At 48.3% G+C, this 18,164-nt stretch overlaps 1 protein-coding gene across 3 annotated transcripts; it reads right to left on the bottom strand.

The window, feature by feature from the left end:
• Positions 1 to 1,514: 1,514 nt before the first annotated feature.
• Positions 1,515 to 17,722, bottom strand: MCM3 (minichromosome maintenance complex component 3). 3 transcript variants are annotated; one of them, XM_040249451.1, is made up of 17 exons: positions 17,424 to 17,721; positions 16,266 to 16,378; positions 15,701 to 15,909; positions 14,826 to 14,956; positions 12,497 to 12,735; positions 11,703 to 11,811; positions 10,875 to 11,028; positions 10,389 to 10,520; positions 9,569 to 9,777; positions 7,538 to 7,712; positions 7,081 to 7,207; positions 6,041 to 6,191; positions 5,306 to 5,446; positions 4,332 to 4,435; positions 3,835 to 3,920; positions 3,389 to 3,458; positions 1,515 to 2,266 (listed from the first exon to the last, which is right to left on the bottom strand). In XM_040249451.1, exons 1-17 carry the CDS (start codon positions 17,499 to 17,501, stop codon positions 2,068 to 2,070), a joined length of 2,427 nt encoding a protein of 808 aa, XP_040105385.1. In that variant the 5' UTR covers positions 17,502 to 17,721; the 3' UTR covers positions 1,515 to 2,067. The 3 variants fall into 3 exon arrangements, 2 of the variants coding, with proteins under 2 accessions (XP_040105385.1, XP_040105386.1); XM_040249452.1 differs by lacking the exon at positions 16,266 to 16,378 and having other exon boundaries at positions 17,424 to 17,476; XR_005722701.1 differs by having other exon boundaries at positions 3,389 to 4,435; positions 5,306 to 6,191; positions 17,424 to 17,722.
• Positions 17,723 to 18,164: the final 442 nt, after the last annotated feature.

The raw sequence follows: 18,164 nt of genomic DNA, 5'->3' as shown, positions 1-18,164 counted from the left end.
AAGCGTTTTTTCCCCTGGTAAATTTGGGCCACCTCTGCCATCTGTGGCCACAGCAACGCCCTCAGAGGACACTGACTCACAGACCAGATCCCCTCTGCCCAGCAGCCTCGTTCCAAGGTCCTTGTAGCAGGAAGAGGGGGGTCTCTGGGCAAGAAGTAAGAATAGTTTCCTTTAAATGCTCAGCAATGCTCTTCTGTTGCTACAAGTTGGGAAACCACACACACACATTTTTAGAAACTCAACGCGGAGATTCACTGAGTACCTGAGTCAGGTTATTTTAATACGGGTAACATCTTATTTTGACAGTTGATACTCTTCTACTTTCCGTTCTTATGGCTAAATGTGGTATTACAGCTGTTGCCGAATCACCTCATTCACGTAACTACTCTCCCACCCCGTGCATGCCTGTTTCATCAGGTGTGAAGGAGAGAGGACGAAAGTCCCACTGACAAAGCATTCGGCCTTCTAAGAAAGGCTCCCCTGAGGAGACCTTAGCTCTTCTGCCTACAGCGCCACATCAGAAGCTCCCACCTCGTCCTGACTCTCCCGGCCCCTCAGTTCCTTCAGCTCTCATTTGCATATATTTTGTAGTTTTCAGCTCTTCACTGACACATTAGACATGTACATGTATCCCCAGCCTGGAGTCCTCCAGAGCACCAGGTCCTCCCTTTTCACCTGGTACAATACGAGGCTTGCTGCCGGTCCTCCTCTGCTATCACTGCTCACTCCCTGGGCTATACTCTCTGGGGCTCTGCCAACAGAATTTGATACTTCACATCTGTGAAAAAAACATGAAGATAAAACTGAACTTCCCACTACTGCTTCACGGCTTCAGGGTGACAGGCCCCCTCAGCAACAAGGGGAAGGAAGCAGCTCCCAGATCTCACAGCTGGGAACCCACACCACCTCTTCTCGGGGCAGCCTCCAATCCATGAGACCCAGGCCCCCCATCGAGTCACAATTTTTTTTTTTTCTTTTTATTTAAATAACCTCAAAAGTTCCTCAGAAGCTACCAAAACTATACAGAGGATAGAAGTCTTGCCCTGGACCCTCCACTGACTTCTGTGCAAACAGACCGACCCCAAGGGCTGGACACCAGGAGTTAGAGGAGGTTTCACAAGAATCCTGTAAGGGGATCTCTTAATGGGCAAGAATTCACCGATTTTGAGGGTCTGACATACTGGGTATTATTTTTGCATGAAGGGGCTTTGATTCCTGTTCAGAAAAGCCATGCAAAGGGTCAACTCTCCTGGATGTTCACACACTGCCCTTCTGTGGCCGCTAAGCTATTCTGAATTGGCAAGGCTTGGTTTGCAGTTTTGACAGATAAATGCTGACGTCCTTGGGGAAGAAATCAGCCCTGAGAAGGCCTAATCCCCAGAGAGCACGGCAGCCTGCTGCCACCTATTGGTGACGCGGTGCAAACGCAGGCAGCCCATCGCACAGGGTGGAACGTTGGAGGAAAATACAATGAAATGTATCCAAAAAAATCACACAGTATTAAGGCCACGTGGAGAGTATAAAGAATGAGTATTTATTTAATGTCTTGGATGTTTGGGTCAAAACTCCATATGAGTCTTAACTGGTGCTACCGCAAAGCAAGCTTTCTAGGCCTGAGGACTTGCCTCAGTCTTTCTCCATCAGCACAGAACCACAGAGTCTGCTCTAGACCAAAGTGCTCAGGAGTGGAAGCCAACACTGAAACGATGACAGAAATCAGCTGTGACCCCCTAACATACTCAGAAGTTATGCCGTCTACAGTGAAGAATGGTGTGGCTTGTCTGGGGCGGGCAGTGGGGGTGGGGAGGGACCCTTGTGGTTAAGTCTTGTGCAGCGAAGACGCATCGCCTTGGTCCCGTCCACCTTCTCTTGACCCCACGGCAGTTTTCCTGACCCATCCTCAGGCTTCCACCAAGTCCTGACTCTGCTTGTCACCTGTCCTCCATTTCAGTTCAATTCAACACTGACATTCAGGGAATGAAGGCAAAGGCTGGGCTGGGGGGAGGGCAAAGAGGAAACTGGAAGGAACTTTCTTGGCTGGACCCCACAGTCCAAAGACGAGGGCCCTCAGATGAGGAAGATGATGCCCTCGGAGACCATGACCTGGTTGTCGTCCTGCATCCTGCTCAGCGCAGCCTGGATCTCCGCAGAAGAGAAGGGCTCTTCGTTGTCTCGGTTGACGGATTCCGTGAGGCGATTCATGCCAACCGATTGTGCATGAGCTTCCCGGAACACCTCTAAGAGGGCCGTCTTGAAGGCCTTCAACCTGCCCAGGACGGGAGAGAGAGGGTGATGGGAGAGGAAGCTGCCACAACGACGTCAGAGCCCATGAGCCTCGGTGTCCCCTATAGACTGCCCCTGACGGCCACTCCGCACCCAGGCTTCCCCCTCAAAGCTAAGTGGTTGTGTTACAGAGCTTCCTGCCCATAGAGAAATAACAGCATTTTAAAAACCAAAGGCCACTGAGGATGAGGGAAACTGGCGTCTGTACACTGTTGGCAGAAATGCAAACTGGGATGACATCTTTGGGACGCAAGTTAGCCACATGTGCTATAATTCTGAGGTGCGTCTCCTCTGACTCTGGGAATCCATTCCTAGAAACTGACCCCACAGCTCCATCCTCACCGCTGCAATGACATGTGTTAAGATTCTGTTTTACTGTAAACAGCAGTCTTAGGGAAGCCAGACATCCCTCATTAGAAAACAAAGAACATACACACTCAAACTATGGAAACCCCACCGTCATTGAAGAGAGACCTCCAAGATTCAGAGAGTGCTTTCAGATATAGTTCATTCGCTGTCCTGGGGGCTGGAGTGACACTTGATCTTAATGTTTCCTCCTAAATACTTTATGATGTGTTTCAACTTTTTTCAGTGAACATACTGTGTATGTTAAGGTATTAAAACAAAAAAGCAAACCTTAGCCATGGAGCTCCTCTGGTATCCAGTAAATAAAAGGTTTTTAGATAAAACTGTTTCTGAACCTCTACTGGTAAAAACTGATTATCTCAAAACAAATGACAACCATCCATCGAGAAGAAAAAATACACATATTTTTTAAGTATACATACATAACCTACTGAGAAGACTCCAAGGTTTCAGTGAGACACAAATTCTATCCTTGCTCTAAGACTCCTCTTCCTAATGGCACAAGGATATCAGGTTTTAAATTCTCACAGAGAATTATTTATGAAGCAAATGGTAAAAACGAAACAACCGGAGATTCTAAGAATGTATGAGTTCTTTACACAATTTTCATAACTTTTTTCAAGCTTGAAATTGTCATCAGAACAGAAAACATTCTAGAAACCCTTGGGCCTCTAGTTTGGAGCTCTGCTGGTAACAGCTTGTTTCCTGCCTCCAGGGAGGCCGGTCCTTCCCTGCTCACCTGGATTCACTCAGCTCCACCTTCTGGGACTCCTTGGTCTCCTGTGAGTCTGTCGCCTTTGGCGTGTGCACTTGAGGGGGAAAGGTTACAGAGAGCAGAGGACAAGGTGAAGCCACATCCACGACCCGAGGCCCCCTCCACCCCCTGAGCCTGCAACCCTGGGGCTCACGTGGGGCCAGCCAAAGTAGCTTCAAGAAGGTCAGGCAGGAGCTCCTGAGCCCATGGGATCTGGCACACTCGCACCAGGCTTGGCAAAGAGCATGGTGCACCAAGGAGGTAGACAAGGGGGCAAAGCTTATTTCCAAAGTTCTGAGTTTCCTCGATTTCTGGACACAGGGTCCCAAGCAGGGAGCTGAGTGGGAACCCACGAGCAAATGCGTAACACAGAGCATTAAAGAGCCAGGAGACCTAGGCCACCTTTTTACCAGTGGAGGCTGCTCACTCACCCTGAGGCATTTCCTCCTCTGTGTTGGTGAAGTCATAGGGGTCATAGGAGTCCCCTTCCTTGGCATCCGAGGGACTGGTCCTTCTCCTAAAACACCAATAGTTCAAATGGAATGCTGGGCCCGGCCTGTACAAACCGCTGCCTTTTCTCAAAGAGACCAAAGGTCCACGGTCTAGAGCACAGGCAGACCCTGCTTCCCAAGGCTCTCTGCCTGTCGCCCACCCTCAGAAATTCAGTCTCAGGCCTGAAATGAGAATCCGGAGGAAAGACTTCTGAAATGTGAACCCAGCAGTCTCCCAGAGCTTCTCTAGCAGGAAAGAAGCCCAAATCCTCACACAGAGGACAAAGGGGGCTGTAATCCTCTCTGTCCAAGTCACCTCCACCCTCCAACCCTCTGCAGCATTGGTCTGGGCGATCCTTCTTGCAGCCTTGCCCCCTCACCCACACCCTCCCCAGTCCCAACCAGAGTCTTTCATCTTCCTTTGCGCCCCATCCAACCTCTTCGTCTTCTGCTCCTGGTCCTCCTGGCTCTTCTCCACTTCATCTTCCGCATCCGATTCATCCTCACTTCGCTTCTTACGTTTCTTCTCCTTCTCGAGAACCTAGGACCAAGCCACGTGTGGGTGGGCGGGAGGGTCATGGATGCTGGGGACTGAATGAAGAACAGTCCCACCTGCCCGACCACCAGCAGCAGCAGAGACCCGCCCTGGGTCTGATGCCCTGGCCTCACTCATCCCTGAGCCCAGGACCGGGGGCAGGGGGTCGGCTATGACCCATCTTTAAAACCGCTGGGAGCCGTGTGCCACACCCTTCTCAGAGCGTGCACTCCAGGAGTGTCCACTGAATACTGAAGTGAATGAGAAAAAGTCTACCCCATAATGCTTGAGTGGAAAAACAAGCCATTTCTTTGTAATTAGGTATTTAAATTTAAGATAACTCCCACGTGAGCAAAGAGATTGTCAAGAAAAGCTCATGAGACCCACAGTTGAACCCCCAAGGGCTACAATCTATCCGACTGATGGGTGGGGAGGACAAGGTGGAGAAGGGAGTCGAGGCCTAACAAGACAGACACACACTGTGTCACAGCAGCAGACATGCAGGAACTTCCAGGAGGAGCGGAAGGTGTGAAGGACACCTGAAGAAGCTGCCAAGAGGAAGGCTGAGACTCTGAAAACACTTGCTTCTTCAAGAGGCAAAAGAAGGAGCAGACAGAGGAGCTGTCAGCTGAGGTGCCACTCATCAATGAAACCAGAATCTCTGAGACCTCCAGGGGCTCTGACTTCAGTATTTTAAAGCCTTCCAGCTGGTTCTGACATGCACCAGGGCTGAGAACCACTGGAGAGTGAGGGCACTGGAAAGGCCGCTGTTCTCTGCCAATGTTCCAGATACCAGGGTCAGCCATGCGTGGCTGGGAGGCCGGAGCACAGATGACCCACTCAGAGGAGCTGCGGGCACTGCATCTGGACACTCACCTTCTTGAAGTAAGCGTACTGGACGAGCTCCACAGCCTCCTCTGCGTCCTGCAGGTCCACGGTCTTGCTCATGCGGGCCTTGGCATGGGCCGTGGCCAAGCGAATCAGGGTTTCCAGGGTCCGGGCTGTCACTGGAGACGTCTGGGGGGAGAGAAAGGTGAGACCATCCTCCAGAAACCCCGCAGTGTGCTCGTCAAACCCACCTGCACAGGGAGGAAGTCCAAGCCACCTAGCCAGAAAAACTACATAAAATTCCCAAAGAAAAGTAACCGGGGAAACATGACAGAGGGTTGAGGGAGAGGGGATGAGCTGAACAGGGAAGAATTCAACCAGGTGTCTCCCGGCCGGAGGGAGGCCAGGCCTGCCACACGCCAGGACCCCGCGGTTATGTTCAGTGTCAGCCATTAATAACCCGGAGCAGCTTCTGAGATGAGGAAAAGGGGACTCAAAGAGCTTCAATACTTTGTCCAGAGTCACACCCACATGTGGGGGAGGGGGACGGTTATGAGAGGGGTTATCTGAGGACACTTTTTCTAAAGCTGGGTGAACCCACTGAGGCCCAGATGACGGGCAATGGTATAATAGGAAGCCCTTCAGGCCAGAGAGGAAAAGGGAAGGAATCATGACACTAAAATGATTCCAGTGCTCCTGGCGAGTGGGCACTCTGTCCCCAGCCTCATCCTGAGGGGCTCCAGTCCCCACTCTCCGCATCACCGTCCCCCCAGGTGGGCTCACCCTGGCGGTGTCCGAGCTCATGCTGTCTTGACTGCGCAGGCGTGAGTACTCCTCCGCGATGTAGGCGGCCGACTCCTGCGTCAGCACCGGCTTGATGATTTTGGCCACGTGGATGTACTTCCGCATGAACGCCGCACTCACCATCTTCTCCCTGGACCCACACACACGGTGAATGTCACTCCCCTGCCCTAGCCCAGGCACCTGCCTGGGGTCGTGGCCTTGCCCCTCCTCGGGGAAGTCAGGGTCACGTGACAGGGCAGACATGGCCTGGAACCCAGTGTCACAAACCCCTTTTATACAGGACGTGTACAAAACTCTCACAGGTTTTTATTTAATTCTATAGTATTACTTAGGCATTACTTGTGATAAAGGTAGTTTAGGTGTTATCTGTCCTATTTTAACAGTGGGAGAAGTATGGCTCAGAGAATTCTACGTGGACTCAAATTTCATTTTCTGACTCCAAATTCTACATTCTTAAACCTGCATGTTTCAAGATTATACACTGTTTCCTACTGCTCCACAGCCACATATAGAGGAATGCCATGGCTACCCACTCCAGTATTCTTGCCTGGAGAATTTTATGGACAGAGGAGCATGGTGGGCTATAGACCACAGGGTCACAAAGAGTCAGACACAACTGAAGCGACCGAGCACAGCACATCTGCAGGCTCTGAGCGCTTGAGCACAAGTCTCCTTTATCCAAACCTACCTGCAGACTTTCCCGTGTTTGTGATCTACCATCCCCTCAACATGCGCTCAAAGGGCCGTGTGATTTGTGCAACACTTCACATCATGAGTAACAAGACGCACCCACCACAGGTTAGGTGGGTCGTCAAAGCCTTCCATTTTAGGAAAAGACCAGAACCTAAGCTTGATCACCCACAAACATTCACAAGGCGAGCGACCATGTACAATTCTGCAAATCCAGAAAAGAAAACAGGTTCCCATGATGATGACTCCAAGCATGATCTTGGCCTGAGCAGCTCTAATGTGACGCAGATGTCAGATTCCCTCCAGGACGAGGTGTGGAGAATGCTTACTTCTTCTTCTTGACCCCATGCAGAAGGTTGTCATGCTTCTCGTAGATCTGGGTGTCCTGCTGGTCGTCAGGGCTGAAGTTGGGATCGTCCGTGGCCAGGATATCCACAGCACTGCCTAGAGGCATAGCTGAAAAGCCCAAGTTGGGAGAATGGAAAGTAAGAAAGAGCTGAACCCAGAGAAAAATCGCTTCTTCTGAAGACAGGCGAGACTCACAAAGGAAGGACCCAGAAGGAAGCAGACACGTGGGCGCCACAAATAAAGAGGCCACTTGGTCCACAAGAGATGCTCAGAGGTGCTCCCAGACCCCAAAATGGACAAGAGACACACTGTAGGAACCAGGGAGGTGGGGGCGCCTTCCACATCGTCCCAGATGCCGCCACGCCCACCGCCCCGGGCTAAGCCTTGGCGCGGCCTGTGTCTGGGTGCCTCCCCAGTAGTCCATCCCCCCCGCCTCACCGTCACCATCCTGCTCTCCGGGTGCCCTGTAGCGGTGCATTCGGAGGACGTGGTCTGAGATCTCCCGGTCCTGCTCAGGATCCATCTGGTCCAGCATGATAAAGAGGAGGTCGAATCGGGATAGCAGCGAGTCCTGCAGCCCGATGTTCTCCATGGGGGTCTTGTACTGATCATACTGTAGGGGGAACACCGGGGAAAAGGAGCCGGGAGACAATGTCAATCGCAAGAAAGAACAAGAAGGCCAGATCAGCCATGGGAGTGAGAACAGAAGACCAGACCCTCGGATACAAACCGAACAAGCAGCGAAGAAGTAGAGCATCTCAAAGCTTCTAAGAAACGGAACTCCTCTGCGTGCAGCCCTTCCCTCATCTACGCTCTGTGACCTGGGCCCCAACCTCCCAGCTCCAGTCCCTCTAAAAGGCCGAGTGTTGGTCTCAGAGCCAGCCTCCTCCTTCTCAAGCTTTACTCTGCTCTCACTCCCAGGCAGATCAGCTCTGGAAGATGAGTCTCTTTCGACCTGTGATGAAGACATGATGAGCTGGCTAGGCCAGGAACACCTGAAACCTTGGGCCTCCTTACTCAGAAGGTACTGGATAAAGTCTCAACAAAAATGGGTGATAATCTATAAGCCACAGGGAGGTTTTCCTGGGATTCAAGAATGCCCATACTCTTATCCTTCAACTCCAGGCCTACCAGCCGATGGCTCCCCACAGTCAGAGGCCTGACAACCTCGCAGGTAACATTAACGATCCTGATCGCATTCACATTTCAGGACCTGCCATTTTCTCCCTACATTTGCCAAATAAATCCTTCAGAATGACATATCACATGTTACCATTAATCTAAAAATCGTACGCTTCTCAGCCCACACTAACCCATTAGAATCAATCTATGGAGCCTTCCTAAACCATAGCCCCCAGGAACCCCAATCCAGAGATGTGGATTCAGAGACTCTGGGCTGGGGACTGAGCACCTGTATGTTTAAATATGCCACCAGAACAGGTGTTTCCATGCACTGTGGGATCATAAACTGTCAGCGCACAGCATGGGCTCTGGCTTCAAACCCTCTCTGTCATTTTCTGGTTTGTGACTCAACCAAGTTACTTAACCTTTTGTGTTTTCATTTTCTCATCTGTAAAATGAAGATAATACCTCCCTCCCTCACACAGTGAATGAAAGGAAATAATAAATGTAAAGCATCTGTAAATATTAGTTAACAGTATAACAACGGTATAGTCTTTAAAGGGGGCAAGTTGGCAATCTTTACTGTAAAAATGCATGTAACTATTAATCCAGTAATCCCATTGCCAAGTATTCATCCCTAAATGTTTAACACAATGCACATTAAGGGGTATTCACTGCAGCTTCAGTCGTAATAGCAGGAAGGAAAAAGGGAAAACACCAAATGTCTAGCACGTGGAGACTCGCTAAACAAACTATCATACATCCATACAATAGTAGACAGCTGCTTAAAAAAAAAAATCAACCCCCACTAAACTAAGCAAACATAAAAGATTACACCTAAGCACATCATAGTCATACCAAGAAACAAAGGCAAATAGATTAATTCTTAACAAGGAGATAATATATTTACTGGCACACACTTTAAAAAGTTTTGGTTTTCTGAAGCACTCAAGAGCTGTCAGTGGTTTTCTCTTGGGAAAGGAACAGGAGAGAGAAGGCGGGCTATTAATCTCCTTATTATATCTCTCTACTCTGTTCATAAACCCTTCCACCACCTGCGTACAGTAATCTCATTTCAATGTCAATATCAGTTACCTGGGTTGTGATGCTGCAGGTCACTTTGGTTTTCTTCCTTGTATTTTTAAAAATGTGTTTTAAATAACTTTCCAAGGGATTCTGATGTGGATGAATGGGTGAGGAACCACTGTCCTAAACCAAGGGCAGTAGCAAGATGATGAACTTACTGTAGTCTGTGGTCTGGGTCACCGGGAATAAACTCCACAGCCCAGTTACTCAGCAAAACCAAATGAAGGTGAGGACAGCAGGCGAGTGCCCGACTCCACTCACCCTGCCGTAGACGGGGTTGGCAGCTGCCAAAACACTGCAGCGGGCGTTGAGGCGGGCGTGGATGCCGGCCTTGGCGATGGTGACTCGGCCTTGCTCCATCACCTCGTGAATGGCCGTGCGGTCCATGTCAGACATCTTGTCAAACTCATCGATGCAAACCACGCCTCGGTCAGCCAGGACCATGGCCCCGGCCTCCAGACGGCGCTCACCTGGGAGGTGGGGAGGGAAACACACACACTGCGATCCAGGTTGTGGGGGACAGGGGGAGATGCCAACCTACTTCCTAAGCATCCTGCACCATCACTTGAGTGGGAGACTGCAGTGAAGAGGTGTCAGCTTCTACGACTCAGAGCAGACCCTGGGGTCATCTGTTTAAGCTCCGATCTGGACAGTATTACTTGTCCCACTTTGATACCTAAGCAGCCAGCCTCCAACGGCCTTCCTTCACAGATTTCCTCTTTGAGCCTCATCTTCTTCAAGCCCTTTCCCAACTAGATTTCTGTTCTCTTTTCACTGGCCTTCAAAACCTTTCCTCTAATGTATAAAGTAGTAACATTCTCATTTTTATCTCTCTTCAAATGTCAGAAGCTTTCTCCTTCAGAACTCTGACAGCCTTCCAGGAGGCATTCTTGTCACTAGAGGGCCACCCAAACCATTTACATCGTTCACTCACTGTTGCCAGATACTCAGTCCCCTCCAGGCAGGCCTACTCTAACCTCTCAGGTGTATCTTCCCAACACCAGCCAGGGCCCGGAGCAAACTCAAAGCATCTATGCTCATCTCACCGCCGGACCTCTGCCAAGGACCCTTCCACGCTTACCTGTTTCCTGGTCTGTGGTGACAGCGGCTGTGAGACCCACACCGGAGGAGCCCCGGCCGGTGGTGGGGATGGCCCGCGGTGCCGTGCACAGTACATACCGCAGCAGCTGGGACTTGGCGACTGATGGGTCTCCTGTAATGGGACGGGGCAGCGGTGACTCTCGGAAACCCCACCCCCACCTCCAGTGCCCCAAGCCAGTGCTGCTTTTCTAGCACAGATCTTGACACGACAGAAATATATAGTAACAGGTTGTTCGTGTTATTTTTTTTCAATTTTTCCTTTACCATTCCTGGAAGAATAGACATTAAAAAATCAGAGAACCCAGAAATAATAAAGACATAACTTTAAAAATTCATTTCAGACTTCTGCCCTTTAAAGGAACTGAGACACAGCTAGGTACAGACACACACATTGACAGACGTCAGATTCCCGCAACCACACCCCACGGGGGAAGACCAGGCGGCTACACGAGTCCTCACACTGTACCTATGAGAAGGACATTGATGTCCCCACGGATGTGGCTGCCGTTCTCGAGGTCTCGCTCCACCCCGCCCAAGAGCAAGCAGAGGATCGCCTTCTTGACATAGTCGTGCCCGTGGATGCTGGGCGCCAGCGACCGAGCCAGCTGGTCAAAGATATCCTAGAGGAGGGACAACCATAGAGTGAACAGCCTGAGGAAACGCCCTGGGGTTGGATACTTCAGGCCACAGAAGATGCTTGAAGAAATATTCTGTTTCTAATTATAAAAGCTTCTTCTCCAAGACTTTCACACTGATTGCAGCATTATCAAGACAGACACAGAAAAAGCCTGCATTCCAACTCCTGCTTGGAGCTTTAATTTTTAAGGAAAACAAAAAAAGTGTTTTCAGGCCCAAAACATTCTGGGTTTAATGTGTACTGCGCTTCAGCAGTAACCTTTGTCACACATGTACATATTCTGTTCAGTTCTAAATATGGGCATTCTGTCTTTAAAGACAGAAATTTTTTAAAGAAAAAAGAGAACTAAAACAAAAATAACATATTTCACATTTAAATAGTAATCAATGTATCACTGATACATCCCATCTAGACTTTGTACACTAATATTCTAACTCCTATTCTAATATTTATATTAGGTTCACTTAATATATGCAGCACAACAGAAATATTAAAGAAAAACACCCTTTTGCTTACTGACTCAAAACTAGAAGCTGGCACCAAATACTTCAGAGAAAAAGCCTTGACCTTCCTCCTGATCCAGGACAAAGATGGCCATGCCTAAATAAGACCCTAACAAATCTATCCCCACCCTCAGATTCCCAGAGGACGCCACACCTTGGAACGGGTTTTACTGAACTTCTTGATCTTGGCTATGTCCTCAGCGGAGAAGGAAGGCTGAACGTCCTTGCTCATCTGTTTCACGTTACAGGCAATCAGGACAGTCCTGGGACAGAGAGGAAAGCATGAGGCTATTTTCAGTTGCTAATACCAAGACCTTCTTAGGCTCCTAACCTAGAATGGCAAATCAAGAAAGAAAGGAAGTAGAGGGGAGGGAGAGGTGGGAGGAAAGAGGGGGTAAGGAAGAAAAAAAAGAAAAGAAAAGCTGTTCTGAATTCAATCACTGATTCTCTTCAGCTGCACTACTGGTAAAGAATCCGCCTATTAATGCAGGAGACATAAGAGACGTGGGTTCAATCCCTGCATTGGGAAGATCCCCCGGATAAGGAAATGGCAACCCACTCCAGTATTCTTGCCTGAAGAATCCCATAGACAGACGAGCCTGGTGGGCTTCAGTCGAAAGGGTCGCAGAGAGTTGGACATGTCTGAAGCGACTTGGCACGTATGACACAAATATGCTCATGGTGCCTCACCTTGTGAATCTACCCCCTGACCTTCAGAAATGAGGGTACTAGAGGGAGGCGGAAATATGCGAGAAACCCCCAGGCAAGCCAGGAGACTGTAACCATGAGACCAGTAATTTCAACTCTTAGCAAAAGACAGTTCATCTCGCAGGCAGGCAGTGTTCTGTCCATCTAATGTAACTCTCAGGACGATGGCAAACGGGAAAGACTGCTACCAGAATGCACCCTGCCAGCTGCATTCCAAACACCTCAGGACGGACCATGTACCTGAAGGTGCCTGAGGTATAGCCTCCCTTCTTTCCAGGAAGGCAGCGGTAGGTCCCCACCACCTGCACCCGGTCACCAGGCTTCACTCTGTCCACCAAGTCGTCATCCAGGATGACGTCCACAGAACGGGGAAGCTGGCCCGCGGGGGCCTTCTCCGGCATTTCCTGGATGGTGATGATCTGGTGGTCCTTGTAGACAGAAAGGCCGTATTCTGTCTCAAGGGGATTGTTTTCCTCATCCTGGAAAAGGCACATGGAGCATCGGTCACCTCAGCCCTATCTTAGAAATGCCACACACTCATTTTCTATAAGAAACAAATGTAATTCAGAGATACCCTCACAAGATTAGTATCTAGGAACATAAAGCCCCAAGTACCTTCTCCAGTTCTTCACAATCTTGTCCTAGTAACAAACCATCAAATGGAAGGGATGATCTACATACAGCCAGAGGGGACCATGCTTATATTAACACGTACATGTAAGATTGTCTCTTCCTCTGTGCTAGGACTCGGTATTTCCACTCCTAGATTAATACCCAACACAAATGTTCACCCAAAGCCACATATTACAATGTTCATAGTAGCACTACTCATAATAGCCCCAAACTAGGAAAAACCCAAATGCCATCAGCAGGATGGTTAAATAAGTGTGTTACAACCATACAAGTGAACACGACGCAGCAACGAATGTATGGAGTGCACCTATACACATGGGTGAATCTCAAAAACACACAAGGAACAAAAGCAGCCTGACATAAACAAACGTTAAATATAAACACAGAGAAAACTACTTGTAACTGCTGTAGACATCAGGATCTCGAGAGCAGAGTGGCCTCAAGAGGGATTTCTGAAGCCTATTAAGACGCTGCTTCCTGATTTGGCTGGTTGATTTTATGGTATATTCATCTTGTGAAATTTCCCTGAGCTGTACACTCAGTGTAAGCTTTTCTGTTCATTGTGTGGGGTACGTGCTGTGCTCAGTCATGCCCGACTCTTTGTGACCCCCTGGACTGTAGACCACCAGACTCCTCTGTCCACGGGATTTTCCAGGCAAGGATACTGGAGTGGGTTGCCATTACCTTCTCCAGGGTTCTGTATATTAAACTTGAATAAAAAACATTTTAAAGTTTTACTTCCTTGCCATTTACATTTTCTAAAAACACAACAGCTATCATATAAGAGTGCCTACCATGTGCAAGGCACTGTGGTGTAACTTCACAAAATTATCTCGTGGGATCATCACCACAACTGAGTTCCCAAAGCAGGCCTTTTTCACATTTTACAAGTAAGGAAACTGAAGCTGGGAGAGGTTAAAGAAGCTCCCCCTTCAGTGATCACCAAAGACCATGCTCTTAAGAACCATGCTGGATGGTCCCCAGAACACCTCATCTGGTGTATTTCAGATCCTGAGCCAAGAAGTCTAGCCACAGCAGTCAGGAGAGTCTGGCCACAGAGTCAGTCAGATGAGAGTCTCATCTTGACTATTTTTTTTCCAATTCTAACATAAAATGAATTTGACTGGAAAGGGAAACGGGAAGCAATTTGCTACTGTTATGGTTATCTGAACATTCTTTGTTTAACTGAAAAACTAGAAATGGAGGTAAAGAATTTAAGACAAGAGTACTGATTGGATGATTAGCACTGGATTTTACCTTTTTGTTCTAACAGCAGGAAAATAATTTCTTTATATCCCCCTCCTTCACCTGTATCAATTTGTTTTCTACTGTTAATTACATTGTATATTTATAGTTCTTTGCTTACTGTTGTGCATATACTGGCAATAAAAACATTACTTGAAAAAAAAAATCTGATGGCAGGGACATAATGAGTTCAGACATCAAATAATCAATATTAATCATCTTCTTTTGTCTCATTAAGTAAGAAGGCCTTACACCATCCTCAAGTCAAATCAATCTGAACACCAAGACTAAAATCATGGTCTACGCCAATCTTCTCTCAAACCCAGAGTAAAATATTCACAAAGATTTCAGAGTAACATGACTGCATTAAGTATTTTTCCATATTACTCTAAGTAGATTATGAAATCATGATACTTTAACTTTGCTAAAAGATAAATGTACATTAGGTGACCTTTTTCTTTCCTTCAACTCTTCTCTAATTTTCCAAATTTCCTAAGAGAATATTTTCCTTAAAAGAAAAAATGTTGATTTTTCATATTAAACTATGGCTAGCAATCTTCCTTCAAATTAATCCTTACTTTTCACCCTATTTACATCTAGAGGAAGACTTTAGATATTACCTAATTACTTGCATTAAAAAACAACTTTGAACCCAACCTCCGAAGAGGTCCGACTAATTCATTCCCCTCACCTTGGTGGGATAGACAGAGCTGGAAGGAAAGGCCACCAGGTTGGTGAGATCAGAATAACGTCGCTCTATGGTCTTCTTGGTAGCAGGACAATAGTGGACACTGCGGACGACTTTGGGACGAACTAGAGAGCCTAGGAATAGAAAGTCACCCAACTAAACAGCAAGAAGAGGATCTGACCCAGGCAAGCCCATGATGACTCCAAATTATGTTCTTCCAACTAGTCAGGCTATCCCAATACTAGCTGTTAATTCATTTTTATATTTACACACAGAATAACACCATATCCAGGTAAAACCTTAAAGTACCACTGATCCCGACCAAGCAGCAGGAGGAATTCAGGGTCAGAGTGAGGAGACTGCCAAGAGCCAAGACTCCTCCATTCTCGGCAGATTCACCATTCCGCTGGCACAGGTGGTCACTCAAAGCTCCCCTAGTTATTGTGCAAAACTTGAGTCTCTTCAAGTTTCACCCGGTAATTTCAGCGCTCCACCTTTTTCAAGCCATAAGCGCCCCAAGCTCGGAGAAGGCAATGGCGCCCCACTCCAGTACTCTTGCCTGGAAAAGCCCATGGATGGAGGAGCCTGGTAGGCTGCAGTCCATGAGGTCGCTAAGAGTCAGACACGACTGAGCGACTTCACTTTCATGCATTGGAGAAGGAAATGGCAACCCACTCCAGTATTCTTGCCTGGAGAATCCCAGGGACGGGGGAGCCTGGTGGGCTGCCATCTATGGGGTCGCACAGAGGCGGACACGACTGAAGCGACTTAGCAGCAGCAGCAGCAAGCTCCCCAACTCTATTCCGCCTCTCCTGCCTCCCATACCCCCAAGTCTACGCCACCTCCATTCCGCGGGTCTCCAACTGTAGCCCACTTACATTTAGTAACAATGCCCTCCACACAGACGACACAGCTCAGGAAGCAGGAGGTAAGGGTCCGAGGAGAGACATGCTTGGAGCCGAAGCTGCCCTCCAAGCCTATGTAGAACTCCTCGTACTGCTTAGCATATGTAGCATCGATGGAGGCCACGAAATCCTTCAAGGCCCGCTGGAAGGCAACCAGCTCCTCAAAGGCATTGCTCAGGAGGCTGCAAAGAATCATCAGGCAGAGACCACAGATTTCAAAAAACTTGACCCACAAAACAGAAGTGGACATTCTTACTTGATCAAAGCGTAGGAGTGAAAATCTAGATTCTGTTTTCTCCTGCCATTCTACAAGGCCCAGTAAAATACATCAGAGCTGCAGGCCAGTTTTAACTCAGTGATGGGGAAATGATACTCAACGAAGAAGTAAAAAACTTAGAAGCAGGTGAGGGTGATGTACTAAGAGCTTCCTGGTCAAATATAGTTCATCCAGGTCCTCCCCTGGGAAGCTTGCTCCAACCTGGGGAAGAGAGAGGAGCCATTCTCACTCAGAACTAGGGATGGGCTCTTGGAAACTCACCGGTTAGCCCTCTTCTCGTTTTTCCTACGCAGGTCATTCACGTTGACAATCAACCGGTACTGGTTGTCACTAATCAGCTCCCGAACTTTGCTCTGATAAATTCCCTGGTCTTCCTGAAAAATAACCACGACATGCTACAGCAGCTCACAAGTTCAAAAACTGGATGTTTTTCAAGAGAGGCAGCTCTCACAGCAAGATAAATATATCGATCTCTGTGGCAGACATGAGCCCCCATTTCACCCACGTTTTCACTCATTAGCTTCCAATTCCAAATACACCCTAAAAAGCCAGTGTATAAATTATAACGACTTCCCCACGGTTATTATTCCTATTATCACCAACAGCTCTTCTGTGCGCATCACTTCTCAACTTTTAACGAGGAATTAAAATGAGCTCCTAAGAAGTCTAAAAAGACAAGTAAAAACCTTGTCAAATTCTAAATTAAAGGGACTTTTAATATATCAAAGTAACTTTCCGTTGCAGAATCTTGTATTTAATTAAAATATTTTATTTCCCTATCATCTGCATAACAGAAAAGGAGTTCTCATATAAGGGACCTAAGAGTTGGGAGCCTTAGTTACATTTACAAACACAGCACTATCAATCCAAGATGCTTTACCAATATTCCATGGCTGTCAATCCTAAATTGCCTATAAAATCCCCTTTATTTGCGTACCAACCCTCTTTCTCCGCTTCCCATCAGGTATGGGAAAAGAATGCGGCAAAATTAGAAAGTCCTTTTCTCCGGGTAGGAAGTCAGTCACTAAAGCCTGAGGGCCTATAACGCGGCGGGTCACTATCGTTTTCCCGCGGTCCTTTCCCCACTCTCCCCCCAGATTAAGAGAGTAGGGAACGATCTCTAAAAGGTCAGCGTGGGCTTTACACTTGGTTTGCACTTGGAGAAAACTTGTTGACTTTCGCGAGACGTAGCCACCATTTGTACTCGAGAGAAAAATTACAGAATCGCTCTTAACCACTGACTCCGCCGCCAGGAAAGCTACCAGATCGAGGCGGAAGGTCCCAAGCAGCAGCCCCTCCGCCGCAGCCTGGAGCCCTGCGGTCTCCCTTGGCCCCTAGTGTCTCCGCGGCCTTGCTCGGCTCCTGCGCGGCCCCTGGGCCTCCGAGCTCCCTAATTTCGTGACTCGGCGCCTCTCTCACCTCGTCGTCCAGGAAGTCCAGGTAGTCTCTCTGCGCCTCTCGCAGCTCCACATCGTCCAGCACCACCGTCCCCGCCATGCTCGCGGCCCGGGAATTTCTGCGCAGAGGGCCTTTGGCTGGCAAGACCCGGCGCGAAAACTTCCCAACTTTTCCCGCCAAGAAAAGTAACTTCAAGGAGGGGGCGGGGTAGCGTGGAGCGTATCTACATTCCGATTGGCTGGTTTTCTTACGCTACAACCGCGAACATCCAATCGAGAGCTGCTTCTGTTCCGGGTTTTCCGCTCCGCGTCTCGCGGTGGCGGGAAATGTTCCATCCGGCTCCCTCCCTTTTCCGCCCTTACTGACGGGAAAGCGGACCAATTGGACGAGAGGATGCTCGCGAAACCTGGTCATTGGAGAGCCCGCGAGACCCAGGAGCTGCATTCTGGGAGTTGTAGTCGTCCCCTTTTCCCCTGTAATTTTACAAACGTTGGTGGTTTTTTTTTTTTTTATCGCAATTGTGGTTATCTGCCCTGCTAAAGAGTGAAGAAACTCAGCCCTGCTATTGGACTGAAAGTAGGTTAGACGTCGGAGAACAGAGGTTTAGAACGCAGGGCGATAAAAACATAAAGGCAAGTCGTTTAAAAAATATATTCAAATCAGTTGCGCATGGATATGTTTTTCAGTCAACCAGTCTCTAGTGGTATCCCGGGGGAGAAGTGAATTTCGAGAATCAGAGGGGAAAATAGAATCATAACATCT

The sequence above is a fragment of the Oryx dammah genome, unplaced genomic scaffold, assembly GCF_014754425.2.
Source record: "Oryx dammah isolate SB20612 unplaced genomic scaffold, SCBI_Odam_1.1 HiC_scaffold_11, whole genome shotgun sequence".
In the NCBI taxonomy this organism is placed as follows: Eukaryota; Metazoa; Chordata; class Mammalia; order Artiodactyla; family Bovidae; genus Oryx; species Oryx dammah.
The sequence above is the reverse complement of the archived record's forward strand: the minus strand, read 5'-3'. Positions and strand labels throughout refer to the sequence as shown.

What these genes read in the sequence shown, in the direction of transcription:
- MCM3 (XM_040249451.1), bottom strand. Translation starts at nt 17,501, where the DNA reads ATGGCGGGGACGGTGGTGCTGGACGATGTGGAGCTGCGAGAGGCGCAG. An exon ending in GCTCTGTCTATCCCACCAAG is followed by an intron (nt 12,736 to 14,825) that starts GTGAGGGGAATG and finishes TGCCTTTTCCAG; the next exon opens with GATGAGGAAAACAATCCCCT. An exon ending in TCAGTAAAACCCGTTCCAAG is followed by an intron (nt 11,029 to 11,702) that starts GTGTGGCGTCCT and finishes TCCCTCCTCTAG; the next exon opens with GATATCTTTGACCAGCTGGC.